The sequence below is a fragment of the Amblyomma maculatum genome, chromosome 1, assembly GCF_055883805.1.
Source record: "Amblyomma maculatum isolate TAMU_Amacu chromosome 1, ASM5588380v1, whole genome shotgun sequence".
Lineage (NCBI taxonomy): Eukaryota > Metazoa > Arthropoda > Arachnida > Ixodida > Ixodidae > Amblyomma > Amblyomma maculatum.
In genome coordinates, this window is record NC_139344.1 from 122,664,374 (window position 1) to 122,678,291 (window position 13,918).

At 49.7% G+C, this 13,918-nt stretch overlaps 1 protein-coding gene across 1 annotated transcript; it reads right to left on the reverse strand.

Moving 5' to 3' along the window:
• Positions 1–741: 741 nt before the first annotated feature.
• On the reverse strand, positions 742–12,888 carry LOC146203833 (phosphoenolpyruvate carboxykinase, cytosolic [GTP]-like). The gene is made up of 11 exons (XM_084603398.1): positions 12,845–12,888; positions 11,580–11,696; positions 9,670–9,999; positions 9,013–9,197; positions 7,789–7,992; positions 6,731–6,918; positions 5,142–5,355; positions 3,554–3,862; positions 3,167–3,262; positions 2,718–2,959; positions 742–966 (listed from the first exon to the last, which is right to left on the reverse strand). Exons 1-11 carry the CDS (start codon positions 12,886–12,888, stop codon positions 742–744), a joined length of 2,154 nt encoding a protein of 717 aa, XP_084459524.1.
• Positions 12,889–13,918: the final 1,030 nt, after the last annotated feature.

The window sequence follows — 13,918 nt, forward strand, 5'->3', positions numbered from 1 at the left end:
CTTTGAAAGATCAGCATGAACAAGATCGGAGAGGACTCAGTCGAGCAGAATTCTGACTCACCTTTCATGACTGGGTGATTCGTCCAATATTCGCGTTAATGGTTTGTGTAAGGCAATAAAAAGTTATACCCAAGAAAAATTATTTCTTGCCGGGAGCAAACGTAACTTGTGATGCGATCCGCTTTTAGAAAGAGTGGGATTTGTTTGAAACGCAGCTTTGTCATATTGATTTCACTTTGCCTGTGTATAACGCAATCATGATCGACACACCTACTAGCATTGCCCATTAAACGCTTTTAGCTGTTTGGCCTATTGTTCGTGCTTTACTTCAAGGTACCCCTAACCACGTCTTTAAGCAGCTCGCTTACCTGAATACAGAGTTAACTCGCATCGTATACAATAGTTGACCAACGATGTGAGAAATATGCTTCGATGTGTGTTCTGGACAAACTAAATAAATATTAGGCTTGTCTAATGTGGGCATACCAGGCTGCAGGTTCTTGTTTCCGATTAAACCGTGTGCGTCCCCAACGCGATTGCTACAAACGATAACGTGAATGCCACTGATACATCCCGATCCAGGTGCGCTATCTGCGCATGACAGCCAAAGTGTTCGCAAGCTGGGACTTAGGTGTGTATTGTCGATAAGTTTAGGAGAAAGCTGGCGGTTCTTTCACCGACGTGCAAGGCCTTTATTGCAGCCGGCCCTCTCGCAAGACCCGACGCTGCTAAGCCGTTCGCTCATACAGTTGCCTTCATGATGCGTTCCTTCAGCGCAGTCAGCTGCTCGGCGATGGCCGGAGGCAACGAGCGGCCCACTTGCTCGTCGAAGAAGGTCTTGATGTCGCGACACTCCTTGATCCAGAAGTCCTTGTCGACGCGCATGAGCTCCGCTATGTTGACTGGCTCGTTCAGGCCGCTCAAATTGAGAGCATCTTCGGTTGGCACATAACCCAGGAACGTCTCCTGAAAGCAAATCGCGCGCAACGTGAGGTTAACAGTAAATTTTGCGATTTCGTTTCAGAACGCCTAAGTCTAACGCTATATTATTCCGATCCAATAGTATAGGCAACTTGCACTGCCTAGGTGGCGCTGTTATTGTTCCACAGTATAACAGTAACAGCATAACAGTTCCACAGCATAACAGATAACAGTGGCCGGATGAATAAACCGGCGGTGGAAACTAGCAAAAAACGACCGGAAGATTGGTGGCTTAGAAGCAGAGAAGTGACATATAGTAATGTAGGTACAAAAATTTAATAAATAGAATGATGGTTTAGCTAACCATTCTAAATCAATAATTAATATATAGGGAGAAAAATGAGCATGATAGCTACTGATACCACCCCGTTTTAAAGGGGACGCTCCTATATTCCATCCATCCATCCATCCATCCGAAAAGAAACAGAGTGTGGAATTATACCGAAAGTGGAAAAGGCAGATCAGAAAGGAAGCTTTCTTCGATAACTCAAAAGGCAAATCGCGCGCAACGTGAGGTTTTTGAAGCTAGATCAGGGTGCCTTAGAACACGCAGCTACAAAAAGAAATTTAACGATGAAGATGACGCATGTGCTGTATGTGGTAACTCCAGAGAAACAATTGACCATATTATACTCGAATGTAACGGTATCCATCCGGAACTTGATGCAGGCGCAGTCACTGTTCCTGAACCTCTGGGGTTTAGAGATGCCAGTGGCCGGGTGAATATTTTATTTACATGATACTGCAGACCTCTTTGGTCCAAGCAGGATGGGCAAAATCAATGTTAAGAAGAAATAACAAAGAAAAGGAGAAATTTTGCGTGTCATGCACAGATACACTTCTACAAATAACCTGGACGCATGAATTGGTACAGATAGCCATTTTGATTATGTCGCTATCAAAAAAAAAAAAAAACGACAATAACTCTCTCAGAGGTCAAAAACATTGCAAACAACCAGACAAAAACTCTCTTAGTGGTCAAAAACATTGCCAATGGCTTCCCTGAATTTTTCACAAGTGTAAACCTCCCCAGGCAGTACCGGCGGTGGAAGCTAGCAAAAAGCGACTGGAAGATTGGTGGCTTAAAAGCAGAGAAGTGACATAATGTTAGTATTGTAGAAAGAAAAATTTAATAAATAGAATGATGGTGTAGTTAACCAATCTAAAACAATAATTAAGATATAGGGAGAAAAATGAGCATGATAGCTACTACTACCACCCCGTTTCAAAGGGGACGCTCTTATATTCCATCCATCCATCCAGCGCGCCTCAAAAATGCTGCTGTTAGCCACTTGGTTCGCGCTAAACTGCCAAGCATAGTCAGCGCCATTATAGATACGCGCGTGACAACGTCCTTGCTCAGGCGCTCTCGATGTAACCCAGTTATTTGACATCCGACATGCAAACTTTTGACAGAGCGTGTAATCTGATCCCTGTAAGCTCATGCAGGTGGCGTGAAAACTCTCCACGAAAGCGCCTCAAAAGTATTCGCTCTTCTCGCCAGGATATGAGTTACGGCGCGGCGATTGACACAGCTCCCTTCATTTCAGGCTGCCTGAAATGCGCATGTCGCCGTACAATTTTAAGCTTATATAAAAAAAGTTCGCTTTAATTACTGGCTGGGAAGTGTTCAAAGTGAGGATCGAGCGTCCTTTACCAGCAAATGAAATGCAAAGACACGACGTTCGTGATAGTAGCGGCGCCCATTCTGTTTGGAGAACAATGAAAGGATGTACCCTGGCGATGTTGACTTCACCGTCGACACGACGTATAATCCAATCCAGGACGCGGCTGTTCTCGCCAAATCCTGGCCACAGGAACTTCCCGTCAGCGCCTTTGCGGAACCAGTTGACGTGGTAAATCCTGGGAAGCTGGTTGCCGTCTTCTTTAGCGAAGTTCAGCCAGTGGGTCAGGTAGTCGCCAAAGTTGTAACCAAAAAAGGGTCGCATCCCGAAGGGGTCATGCATGATAATTTTGGCTGAAAAAGAAAACAAAACGCACACACACCGTTACACCTCAGATCTAAATAACCGCAGTAACGTGCTAATAGCGCGAATATTGATATCACGTGCCGTATGTCACGCAACTTACGTGCTTCCGTATATCATGTACGACCAAATCGTTTCGCAGGCGCGCTATATGGACAATCATTTGATCACCTGGAAGAAAATGAAAGAATGCTTACCTTTGTGCTCGGCAGCTGCCGTCGTTTCGGACCTCATGCAGGCGCCCAGGAAAACTCCGTGGCTCCAGTTGAAAGCCTCGAACACCAGAGGCACACCTGAAACGATAGTCAAGGTTAAGCATTCACTTTTCCTCGCATAAGAACATATGAAAAAAAAAATGTCTTTTTCTTCATCCCTAGCGCACCTTTCGACGCCTTCGTTACTGTGTCGCGGCTGATGTCCAAGCTAAATCAAGCAAACGCATTAGCATCCTGCATTCAAAATCAGTCCTTCGAATATAGCCTACAATCTCATGGTGCGTGTCCAGAAATGTCCACTAAGCAACTGGACTTAATAGAGTATGCGCACTCCAAACGAGCTCGCCAAAATATGCGCGGAGATTGGACCTTCTGGCCGCCGGCCGCCGAAGATTATGGCTGAGACGGGCACGCCTTTGGGATCCTCCCAGGCCGGATCGATGATGGGGCACTGTCCGGCCGGGGTGCAGAAGCGCGCGTTGGGGTGCGCCGCGGTCTTGGACTTGTCGCCGGGCTTCCAGTTGGGCTCGCCCTTCCACGACTTGATGGTGACGTCGGCAGATGGCGGATCCAGGCCCTCCCACCAGACCCCACCGTCGCTCGTCTCGGCCACATTCGTGAAGATGGTGTTGGTCTGGATGGTCATCATAGCGTTCGGGTTTGTCTTCATCGACGTTCCTGCGCGTGCCCAGCGCCCAGATTAAGAAACGAGGCCCAGCATTAATTGCGCTATATCTGCACTTCTGCACTTCGTAAGGGGCTGGGCTGGGAAATTCGTTAGCAAGGCAAGGTTCACGAAAAACTGTCGCTCATGCCAACCAACCACAACGCGATCGATTCTATGTTACAAGGAGTTTTGTAAAGATTAACCCATGTTCGTAAATTTTTATTAGAATGCTGTACTAACATCTATCTATCCGCGTCTCTTGCAGAGAAAGTGTGAACCAACAGCACGATTGCGTTTTGTTGATACGAATAAAGTGAGCGTCTGGCATAAGATGCATTCATTCGTCGTGGCAGTTAAGGCCTATTTTATCGCAGATGCTGGTCTTCATGCGAGCAGTGAGGCAACTAATGTGAATCCTGGCGCCCACTTGTTGGCTGCCGTGAACTGTACCTTGGAGAACCTGCATCTTGACTTAGACATGGTGCAGAGACGCTACCGAAGTTCTGGCTGTCTCCTATTTTCTATTACAAACTCCTGTAAGCTTGCATTCTTGTGACCAGCACAGTTATCGGTGATCTCTCATCTAGGATTTACGAGAAATGCAAACGGTTTGGTTTAATGCAGCTTGAAGTGCCATTCATTGCTTTCTCAGTGTATAACTATACTCACGATTCATGTCAGTCTATTTCTAGTTCAATAATACAAACCAGCCAGCGCCGTCTGAAGACTGCTCTACTTTTCGCTTCTTTTTCACCACAGGAAGAGAGCACTTATTATTCGATACGTATTAATTGATAAGCATGATTCCTATCCATCTGGTGTCCACATTTAGCGACGTATTTAGCTCAGTAGTTAAACAAAATGTTACAAAGACGAAAAGCGACACCGCAGCAGGCCTTTGAATATTTTCTGCTAGAATATTACAGGCACCATCACGGAAATAATTTTGATAGAGGTAGATGCAAGCGATCTAGCTCATGCACCGGCATGCAGGAGGTTCGATCCCCATGCATCCAGCTACCCCCGATGATACGGCGGGCACAAAATTTTCCCTGGCGGTAAGGTCACCTTCACTGGGATGACATGCTCAGAGAATGGGTCTTTTACCCCCACCTTGTGAAGAGAAAAAAGAAATGTCTTGCGTCATGGCGCTCTTTCGCAAAGCTGTGCTGGCGCCATTAAAACCCATCATCACCACCTCGTCGACTGTGCTCTGGACGCTCCGCAAACCATAGAACTTAGGCGATGCGCCGACAATGAGCGCATCGAACCGTGAGTGCGCACGTGTACCTGGACAGACGCCGAAAAAGCCGTTCTCAGGGTTGACAGCGCGCATGATGCCGTTCTCGTCGAAGTACAGCCAGGCTATGTCGTCTCCAACGCACTCGGCGCGGTAGCCCGGAAGAGTGGGCGTAATCATAGCCAGGTTGGTCTTGCCACATGCGCTGGGGAACGCACCCACGATGTAATACTTGTTCCCCGACGGCGTCGTGATTCCGAGGATCTGCGAGTGCCGATGGCAGCGCTCCCCTATACTACGCACACGTTTTGCTTTGCCGCAAGCTCACTAGCTCTGCGGCAAAGCAAGCTTTAAAGAAGCAACGGCAAGTCTATCAAATATATCTCCAATGGACCTGTAGGGGGAGGATGCGTAAGCTTCCGGCAATTTCGCGATAAGAAGACGCGTAATAAAATGCCCGAAATATCGATGCCGAGAAAGTTGCGGTCACTTATGTTTCCGGTAGTAAGCAGGCTTGCGTACAGTTCAGAACCCCCCCCCCCCCCCTTTTTTTTTTTAAAGCCTCACATGCTCTGTATTAATACAGCTTTGTGAGCATTTCAAAACTAAAATGGGTTACAGTACTCTAGTAAGCGCGGGTACCTTGAATTTTTACTACGCGAGTCGTCATACGGAACACACCCACACACCCTGAGCCGTCAGGTGGCCGATGTTCGTTCAAAGTCACCAAACAAAACGACCAGGAAAGAAAGAAAGATAAGAGCACCGCGATGGGCGGTGAAAAGAGGGAGGGAAATAGGGGGGTGGGGGGGGTGAAGGGGTCGCAATCCTAGGCAAAGGGCAGAGAGAATAAAAAAAATAGACAAGCCTAAAGCCTTTCCCTCTTTATCGCTGTCGTCCTTTGCTGTCGGCGCTACGTTATGTTATCACTGACACAAGCACCGTCAGAGCTTTACTGCCCCCACGCCTCACTATCCAGCTCCTCTAGATTTGCGTGCTAATATCTTCACCGCAAAATTAAGCAAAAGGCTGCAGATCGGTGGTGAAAGTGCTCGGCGAGAGGGAGGTCAGAAATTCTTTGCGAGAGGCCAAAGAAGGAAAAAAAAAAAAACGAAAAAATAACACGCACGGATGGCGAACAGCGGTACTATGGGTGATGCGGATTACGCTCGTCGCCCTCGCGAGGCTCTAAGTCGGTGTAGACAGGACAAAATTGCTGTTGCCACCGACCAAAATGCTCGATAAGCTACATAAAAAGACGAGGGGCAGTGCATGACGAAGCCTTGGCGCCAGAGACAGCGGTCCCGCTAACATCATATAAAAGGGGGACCTTCAACCTTCGGAACTCCCGCCCGTGCCGGACTAAGGTATGTACATGGAGGGCTGCGCAGAAGAGTGAGCGCGAAGCAGCAGCAGCAGCAACCGCTGCTGCAGCCCCACCGCTGGTTCACTCCTATTGCAAACTGGAGGCTATTGCCTAGTTTATACCATTTTTTCATCGCAATTTCAATTTACCCGGTTCTGACTGGCAATTGCACGCCCTGACGGTCTACATAGTGCGTGGATGACAACTGGAAAAAGCCCTCCAAGTTACTGCAACCGGCAACCTAAGCTTGTTAAGCATGCTGCTTGAGCTTACCAGCATGTGCTCGGCGAGCCAACCTTCGCGCCTTCCCAGGTTGCAACCGATGCGCAGGGCGAAGCATTTCTTTGCAAGCAGCGAGTTGCCGCCGTAGCCGCTGCCGAAAGAGATGATTTCGTTGTCGTGCGGTATGTGCGATATGATCGTCTTCTCGGGGTTGCATGGCCAGTTGCTCACCAAAGGCTCTGCAAGAGAGACATTTATTAGCTCGGATAGTTAACAAGCACAACATCATGCACAAGAAGCTCAATTAGAGCTGTACTGGGTAAACATCTGCGACATTTGCAGATTTTACTACTCGCAAAGCGCGAGCATTTTACTATACATTCGTCACCTGGTAAATTACGCGACGTCAATTAGTGACCGTAGTAGTCACGTATAGTCAATTGAATCATGTACCAGACACGCGCGGTAAACGTTACCACAGGCCATTTATCAAAAGCATCACACACTGCAGCAATAAATCTAAATGAGTGTTGGTAATGGTCGCTTAACCTTCAATTTGAGTCTAGTGAATCAATATAAATCGCGTAGTCAACTTTTGAATAATTACAGGTAATTAAACATTTGAACGAAAATACATGCACTGCGGAGCTTCACTGAGAGAAAGTAGTGCTTCGTATTCCGAAGAAAGCATGAGAAATTCAAAACATTCAGGGCACGAGAAATGACAGGACAAATTTGGGACCTGGTACGTGTCCACTCGTTTTTCTGCTCTCTGTGATTTCGCGATCAGAACTATTGTCTGGATTAAGTAACTAATAAGCATGAAGCATGCCGTTGTGGTCAGGCCGCAGAATAAGACAACAGACTCAGCACGCCTGCCAAGCACGCGCAGATTGTTTTTCGAGGCTGCAGGACTGAATGTCGGCGTCTGTGATTCATCTCCACAAGCGCAAGTAAGAGCTTTGGCAGTTACCTCTTCGCTAAGCAATGCTACAAGAGCATCGACACCACAAACCGAACAGCCGTCGTTCCTGTCGTAGTTGTGCAGCCACGCTGCCTAGCTCATACTCCGCCTCGTCTGCGGGGCAATGCCTCTGACACAAGCCTACCTTTGAGGGGCAGCGGACGGCCCATACTGTGGACACACTTGACAAACTCCTTGTCCTTGGTGGCCGCCAGTGGCTTGGCTCCCATGCGGGTCATGATGCGCATACTGGCCACCACGTACGGCGAGTCCGTTACCTGGATGCCCAGTCTAGAGAGCGGCGACTCAACGGGGCACATGCTGAAGGGGATCACAAACATGGTGCGCCCTGCGAGGTATGCACAGTCCCGCAGTTCTGCAACTCGAAGCGATCCGCCAGGCTAAACAAACAAAATCTGAAAAGAAGGCTTAGGCGTGCGAAATAAAAATTTGTGTCGCACTTTGGACCACTAAAGTGCGATAAGGCGAAAGCCTTTGTTTGAAACTTCGCTGATCCCTGGTTTTACTGCGTCTGCTTCTGTAGGCTGTGTGGTGCGGCGTTCGAGGAAGAGCCAGATGAAAGGCGCCGCACGGACGCCTGGATCGGTATGACGCGATAGCGTAAGCTACCAGGCAACATGTAAACCCCGCTTTAACCGAGACGTATGAACGTGCCTGTGTGGCCTAGGGATAACATGAATGGAAGGGTTTTGGCAGGCTGATTGGGATATCACCCTTTCATATGAAAGGAGAGGCCCGAGTTGGCAGCGCCTGCCAAACGTATTGTCAGGAAGCTCTACGTCCAATTAGTGCTCGGCCATGTCAGCTGCCAGCTACCACCTCCCACGTAACGAAAGCGAATACGTCCCCCTTTAGGGGGCGTGGGCCTATGGTGACCCACCTTGACCTATGGTGGCCCGTCACCTTGGGTGGAATCACGTGACCTAGGGTGGCCGCAAAGGGTGGCACCTTCTGTATGAGCCATTAAAGACCCGCCTTAAAAAAGCAAGGACGAAAGACACAGGACGAGGGTTTGTCCTGCGTCCTTCTCTCGTGCGTTCTTTTTCTCGCTCTAGGCCTCGAGCTACCAACTAGCTGAAACAGCCTACTTTGTCTAAACGAACAGAGCCAGCACTTCATTTCTCGTGCGGATGACTCGACACAACACCACATGCCGCCAGTTATCTTTACGAAACCACGGGCGTACAGTCCTCGACTGTACGTGCACACCTTATACCTAAATGGCTCCTATGGACAATGTGCCCAAAACAATGTCGAAATAAAGAGAACGATACCTCTGTCCCAGTTAGATATTAACGCTGTCTTCGAGAGTTTAAACCAAGATAGCGGCTTCTTTGGAAGATCCTACCTTTCATGCAGCCGGGCATGCACTCGGAGAGGATTTTGCGCAGCTCCTCGGGGGCTATCCAGTTGCCAAGGATGCCCTTAACGCCAGGTGCTGGAATGGGCGCGGTCTCCTCTTGGCGCGCCGTTGCGATGCAGGTTCGCCCTTCGACTCGCGCAACATCTCGGGGGTCCGTCCGCACCAGGTAGCTGCAAGACGGCAGCCGACTCACGATTCTTGCCTAGCCCGTATAACTGCCACTCATTTTTCTCCGCGAGTTTCAGCGGCGCGCTTAACAGCAGTCCTCGGCGAACAATGTCCCAGTGTTGTTTTAGACGCCAGTGGAAATACGGCAACGAAGCTCGGGCGGAATGTGTTCGAAGCACGAAGATAAGCTCTAATTTGACAACAGTGTTTGGCACAAATACTAACACACCAGCTTTTTGGTGATGCGCCGCTCATTACAGTAACGAAACCACGCTTATTGCGACTAAATGCGCACACGAAAAATTCTGTTCGGTGTGTTTTGCATTTTAGAGTAACTGAGCAGCAGACCGGCCACTGGACGTTGAAAAACACTGCAAAATAGCTAATGAAACAACTGCTCGCGTATAGAGCAAACTATAAGCGACGCTCAACTAAGGAGACGATCGCACGCGATGGCGCAGATGGAAGACTCACCAGTTGGCGTGCTTCTTTAAAGGCACGCAGAGTCCCAGCTTGATCATGAAGGCTACGATGGCCTCATTCTCCTCGCTGCTTCCGTCGCACACGTACACGCTCGCCGGCTGGCAGAGGCGGCGCTGCTCCTCGACGAAGTGGCGCACTTTCTTGGGCAGGTCAGTCACGTCGTGGCCCTTCCACAGCGCTGGCGGCTTGAATACCCAGTCCTCGTCCAGGGGCGCCGCCGGCTTCTGTTCCGGGGCGGGGGGCGGGGCCGCCTCGGACGATGTCGCGTTCTGCGACTTGGTCGCTGCCTGCGTCGCACGCGGACAGGCTTCTATGTCTGATCTGATGGCGCGGTCGATGAGCGTACAGCACCTACCATCTACACGAATTACACAGGTACATGACTTCTATTTGATGTATCTGTCAACATGTAGCGATTGTCGCCTGATGATATCTACATGCTACTGGTTTAGATTGCACGCTCTTACTCCGCATCCTCGTAGCGCACCTCATCTCCCCTTTTACGCCACCAAGTGCAGCTCAAGGAGTTTAAGCCTTGCATACCCGAAGTACCTCATTAGCAAAAGTTCCATTTACGTCGAGAAGAAATGCGAGCAGAAGTGACAGTCGGACGCCATTATAGCCAAGCACACAGATTGGCGAACAAAAAACTCGGAAAGTGTACGGCCTCACGAACACAATGAGATACACCCGATGGGTCTCTGTCAATTACCGTATTCTTCATTTAAAAAGCCCCCCCCCCCCCCCCCCCCCTGACAAGTACGAACGAGCGTCCCAAAATGCAAATTCGCTTGCTTATATCGATGGATGCTTCCCTCCTCACTGCACTGGACGCTGGCCGGACCTCTCGTGTGTGTGTGTGTGCAGCAAAACAGATTACAGAGACGCATTCCACGGTTGTCGCTTCGGGGGGAACCGCATAAAAGGACAACAAATAGATAACCTATGTCTCGTAGCTTCGCGCGCTAAGGTCCATGCACGCCCGCCGAGCCATGACAAGGACAGAGGTCTACTCACCATCACGACCACTGGGATGCAGGGATGGTTGGAATTTAGACGCGCTGTAGTCGTGGCACCTCGGCGGCGTCGGAACAACCGATGGAGCCCGGGCAAACAGGCACGCGCACCTCGTGCGCACTACCTCCTCGTCTTTTGCGTCGTCTTCAGCATCGCGCGCAATGCGAGCGAAAAATTTTGCACGCCACCTAGTCTTCGAAAGACGGTGCGAGAAAAAAATGTCTGAGTACGTGCTTCTAGCATTCTAAATGCCACGCTTTATTTCGAAAGCATATGTCCCAAGGAATTACTGCACACATTTGCACTGATACTTATAGTGTCTTTGTCGCCACTTGCATCACTCTGAAAAGTCACAGCGAAAACAGTGCCGCAACATACGCGCCATGTTTCAACTGGCCCTCCAGCATATACTGCAGGGGCGTAGTTTGCTGTTCCTGTGTTAGAGATGGGCAAGACGGCTCAATTTAGTGAGCGGATCGGAGCGGCTCCACTCACTAACGCACTTGAACGGCTCACTGGCTCACATCTGTAGAGGTGAGTGGGTCGCTCAGGAGGGGCCGGATATTATATATATATATATATATATATATATATATATAATATTGATAGTAATAATTAGTAACATCCATTTTGGCCCTCACGTGGCACAGCAAGCGGTGGCATTTAGCATCAGTTTCTGCCTGCGGTTGTGATTGCAGTTGCGGTTTCTGCCTGTTGAGACGACTGGGGAAGGTGCTACGCAAGAACGCGGAACATTCGGACCACTTAGCTCTGCTTTTCTCCTCTCCAGAGCATAGCTCCGCTCCGGACACTAAAAAACACCGCGTACCAAGCACGCTTGAAGTAGGGCAACATTGGCCTCGATCCGGCCTCGAGGGCGTCACGGAAGGATGGCCCCGAGCCGTCCCATCGAATCCAGGTCGCCGGGTCTTCTGCTGCTCATGATGGCGACCTGGTGTCCAGTCCCGTCTTTTTGGGTGGACACCATGATGGTGCCCCAGCTGGAAAGCACAAGATAAAAGAGAAAAGGAGGGGAGAAATGATACACCCAGTGCCCTCGCATTTGGATAGTTGGCGCCTTTATGTTCTGCAGACTCAAAAGTGGAACTTCTGCGTCATCTATTAGCGGTGCGAAAAAGCAACTTTCTCCGCCCACGGCCGCCTCAATCGGCGCGCGATCGTGACGGGCCGCGACCATGCTCCGCGTGCAGCCGCTGCGATCTGCTCCGGAAGGCGTTGGCTCTGGCGGCGCGCCGTTAGTTTTTGACGTTTAGTGTTTGCCTTTCCGTGCCTTCTTTTTTTTTTTTTTTTTTACCCGCTCTTCTTTGTCTCCCTCTCTTTCACGGAGCCTATGGCCGCATTCTCTCTGTGCCGGTTCTGGTCTTTCCCTCTCATTCCTTTTCTCATCGTTCGAACAGCAGCATGTCAATGAACAGCGCCACCCTTTGCCAATTAAGGCTTCTTTACTCCCCCATTCAGTGGCATAGGGTGTCACACTATATTACGCATACAGAGCCAAAGAGATTGCCGCGGACCACTTTACACAGCGGACGAGTACGAGTACCGGTCCCCACTCGTCGGCATGGAACGAAACCATAAAACTGGAAGACAAAAAAAAAAAAAAAAAAAGTGCAGGCACCAGCAGCAGTGCGCCCGCGATACCCGCGGGGAGATCCGAAGGCAATGGGTTGGTTGTGACACTGACAAGGAAGGGCTGTAAGTTGCTTTTTCGCTCTGCGTTATGAAAAATCTCACCCGGCTCCGACACAAGGCTCACTGAACGAGAGAGAACCGGCTTTTCAAAAGAACCGCCATTCCAGCCATCTAGCAGATCTCCATCCATAGAACAAAAGCAAAAGAACCACTTCACTTGCTCTCCAAAAGAACGGCGCACTCCGCTCAGAAGACAGCCGAGGGCGAGGACATTATTGCGAATCTTGCGAGAAAGGGCATGAGGTTGCTTTCTCGCATCGCTAATAGATGGCGCGGAAGTCGCACCCGCCTGTGACGGAAAGGTTCACTGAACGAGAGAACCAGCAACCAGCTCTCTGAAAGATCCGATGGCTCGGGCCCCGCTCCGGCTCCGACCGCTCCGGATCCGAAAGCTCCGGCGGATCCAGCTCCGACTTGGCGGAGCCAAATGGCCCACCCGCTCTTTGAAAGCAAGATCCGGCTCGCTCCGGAGCGACCCATTCCTACCCTCCGTGTCTAGAGTGGAACACGGTGGTGCCCAAATTCTTGGCCAGGAAGCTAATATGTAGTAAATAATTTAATGTGCTCCACAAAAGCTATTTTCTGAGGCGGTATCGAAACTATAGCGGATATCTTCAGCGGCTGATGTGAGGTACAGAAATCATCATTCACTGCTGTCTTGGTGACTGCTTGAGTGACGACCTTGGCTTAAGTTCACAAACATTTATAGGCCCAACCGGTCTGTGGCGTACGCAAAACACGGTGGCGCTGCTATCGCCGAGTGGGTATAATTGCTGGTTTCGGTGCCCATAGAAATATGGACATATAGCCAAATTTTATTTCACATATGACGTCCCTCCTCTGTCAATAGCTCATCAGAGAGTAGTTCCACTATTCCTAACAGGTGGCGCCACTAGGACGGCCGTCATTGCCGGCCTTCGGAACGCATCGGAGCGCAGTGCGGACTGCTGCTGTGCATCTTGTGTAAGAATGCCGGCTGACTTTTAAACACCGCTGCTTTGATGCAGGTGCCATCTATATTGTCGAAGCATTCTGCAAGGAAGTAGAGCTAATGACCCTATTGTTTATCGGCGGAAGAACAGACGATGCTTTCTACATAAGGTGCACATCATGGCCTTGGCCACCGTTTTTCTCGGAGGTGTAGCATGAGTTCATGTTCCTTTCTGGGACAAGAAAGCGCCTGTGAATTGTAGAGAAAGGCTATACCTCACGCACCAGTTCATTTTAGCACCGGCAGTAGCCATGGGGATGCGAGAACGACCCAGACGTTTTCTGAGCAGTTGTATATTGCGTCTTCGCACTGCTGTCGCTTCATTTTCGCAGGGCGTTAAGAAGTACCTTGATATGGCTTATAATGTATATTCATTTATAAGAATTGATTGTGCAGAGAAAGAAAGTCAGTGTGGGCATGTCAGTGAATTTGCTTGCTTTAATTAGGTACATTTCCCAAAGACATGGGGGATCGATTCCCGGCCTCGGCGGCTGCTTTTCGATGGAGCCGAAAACCCAG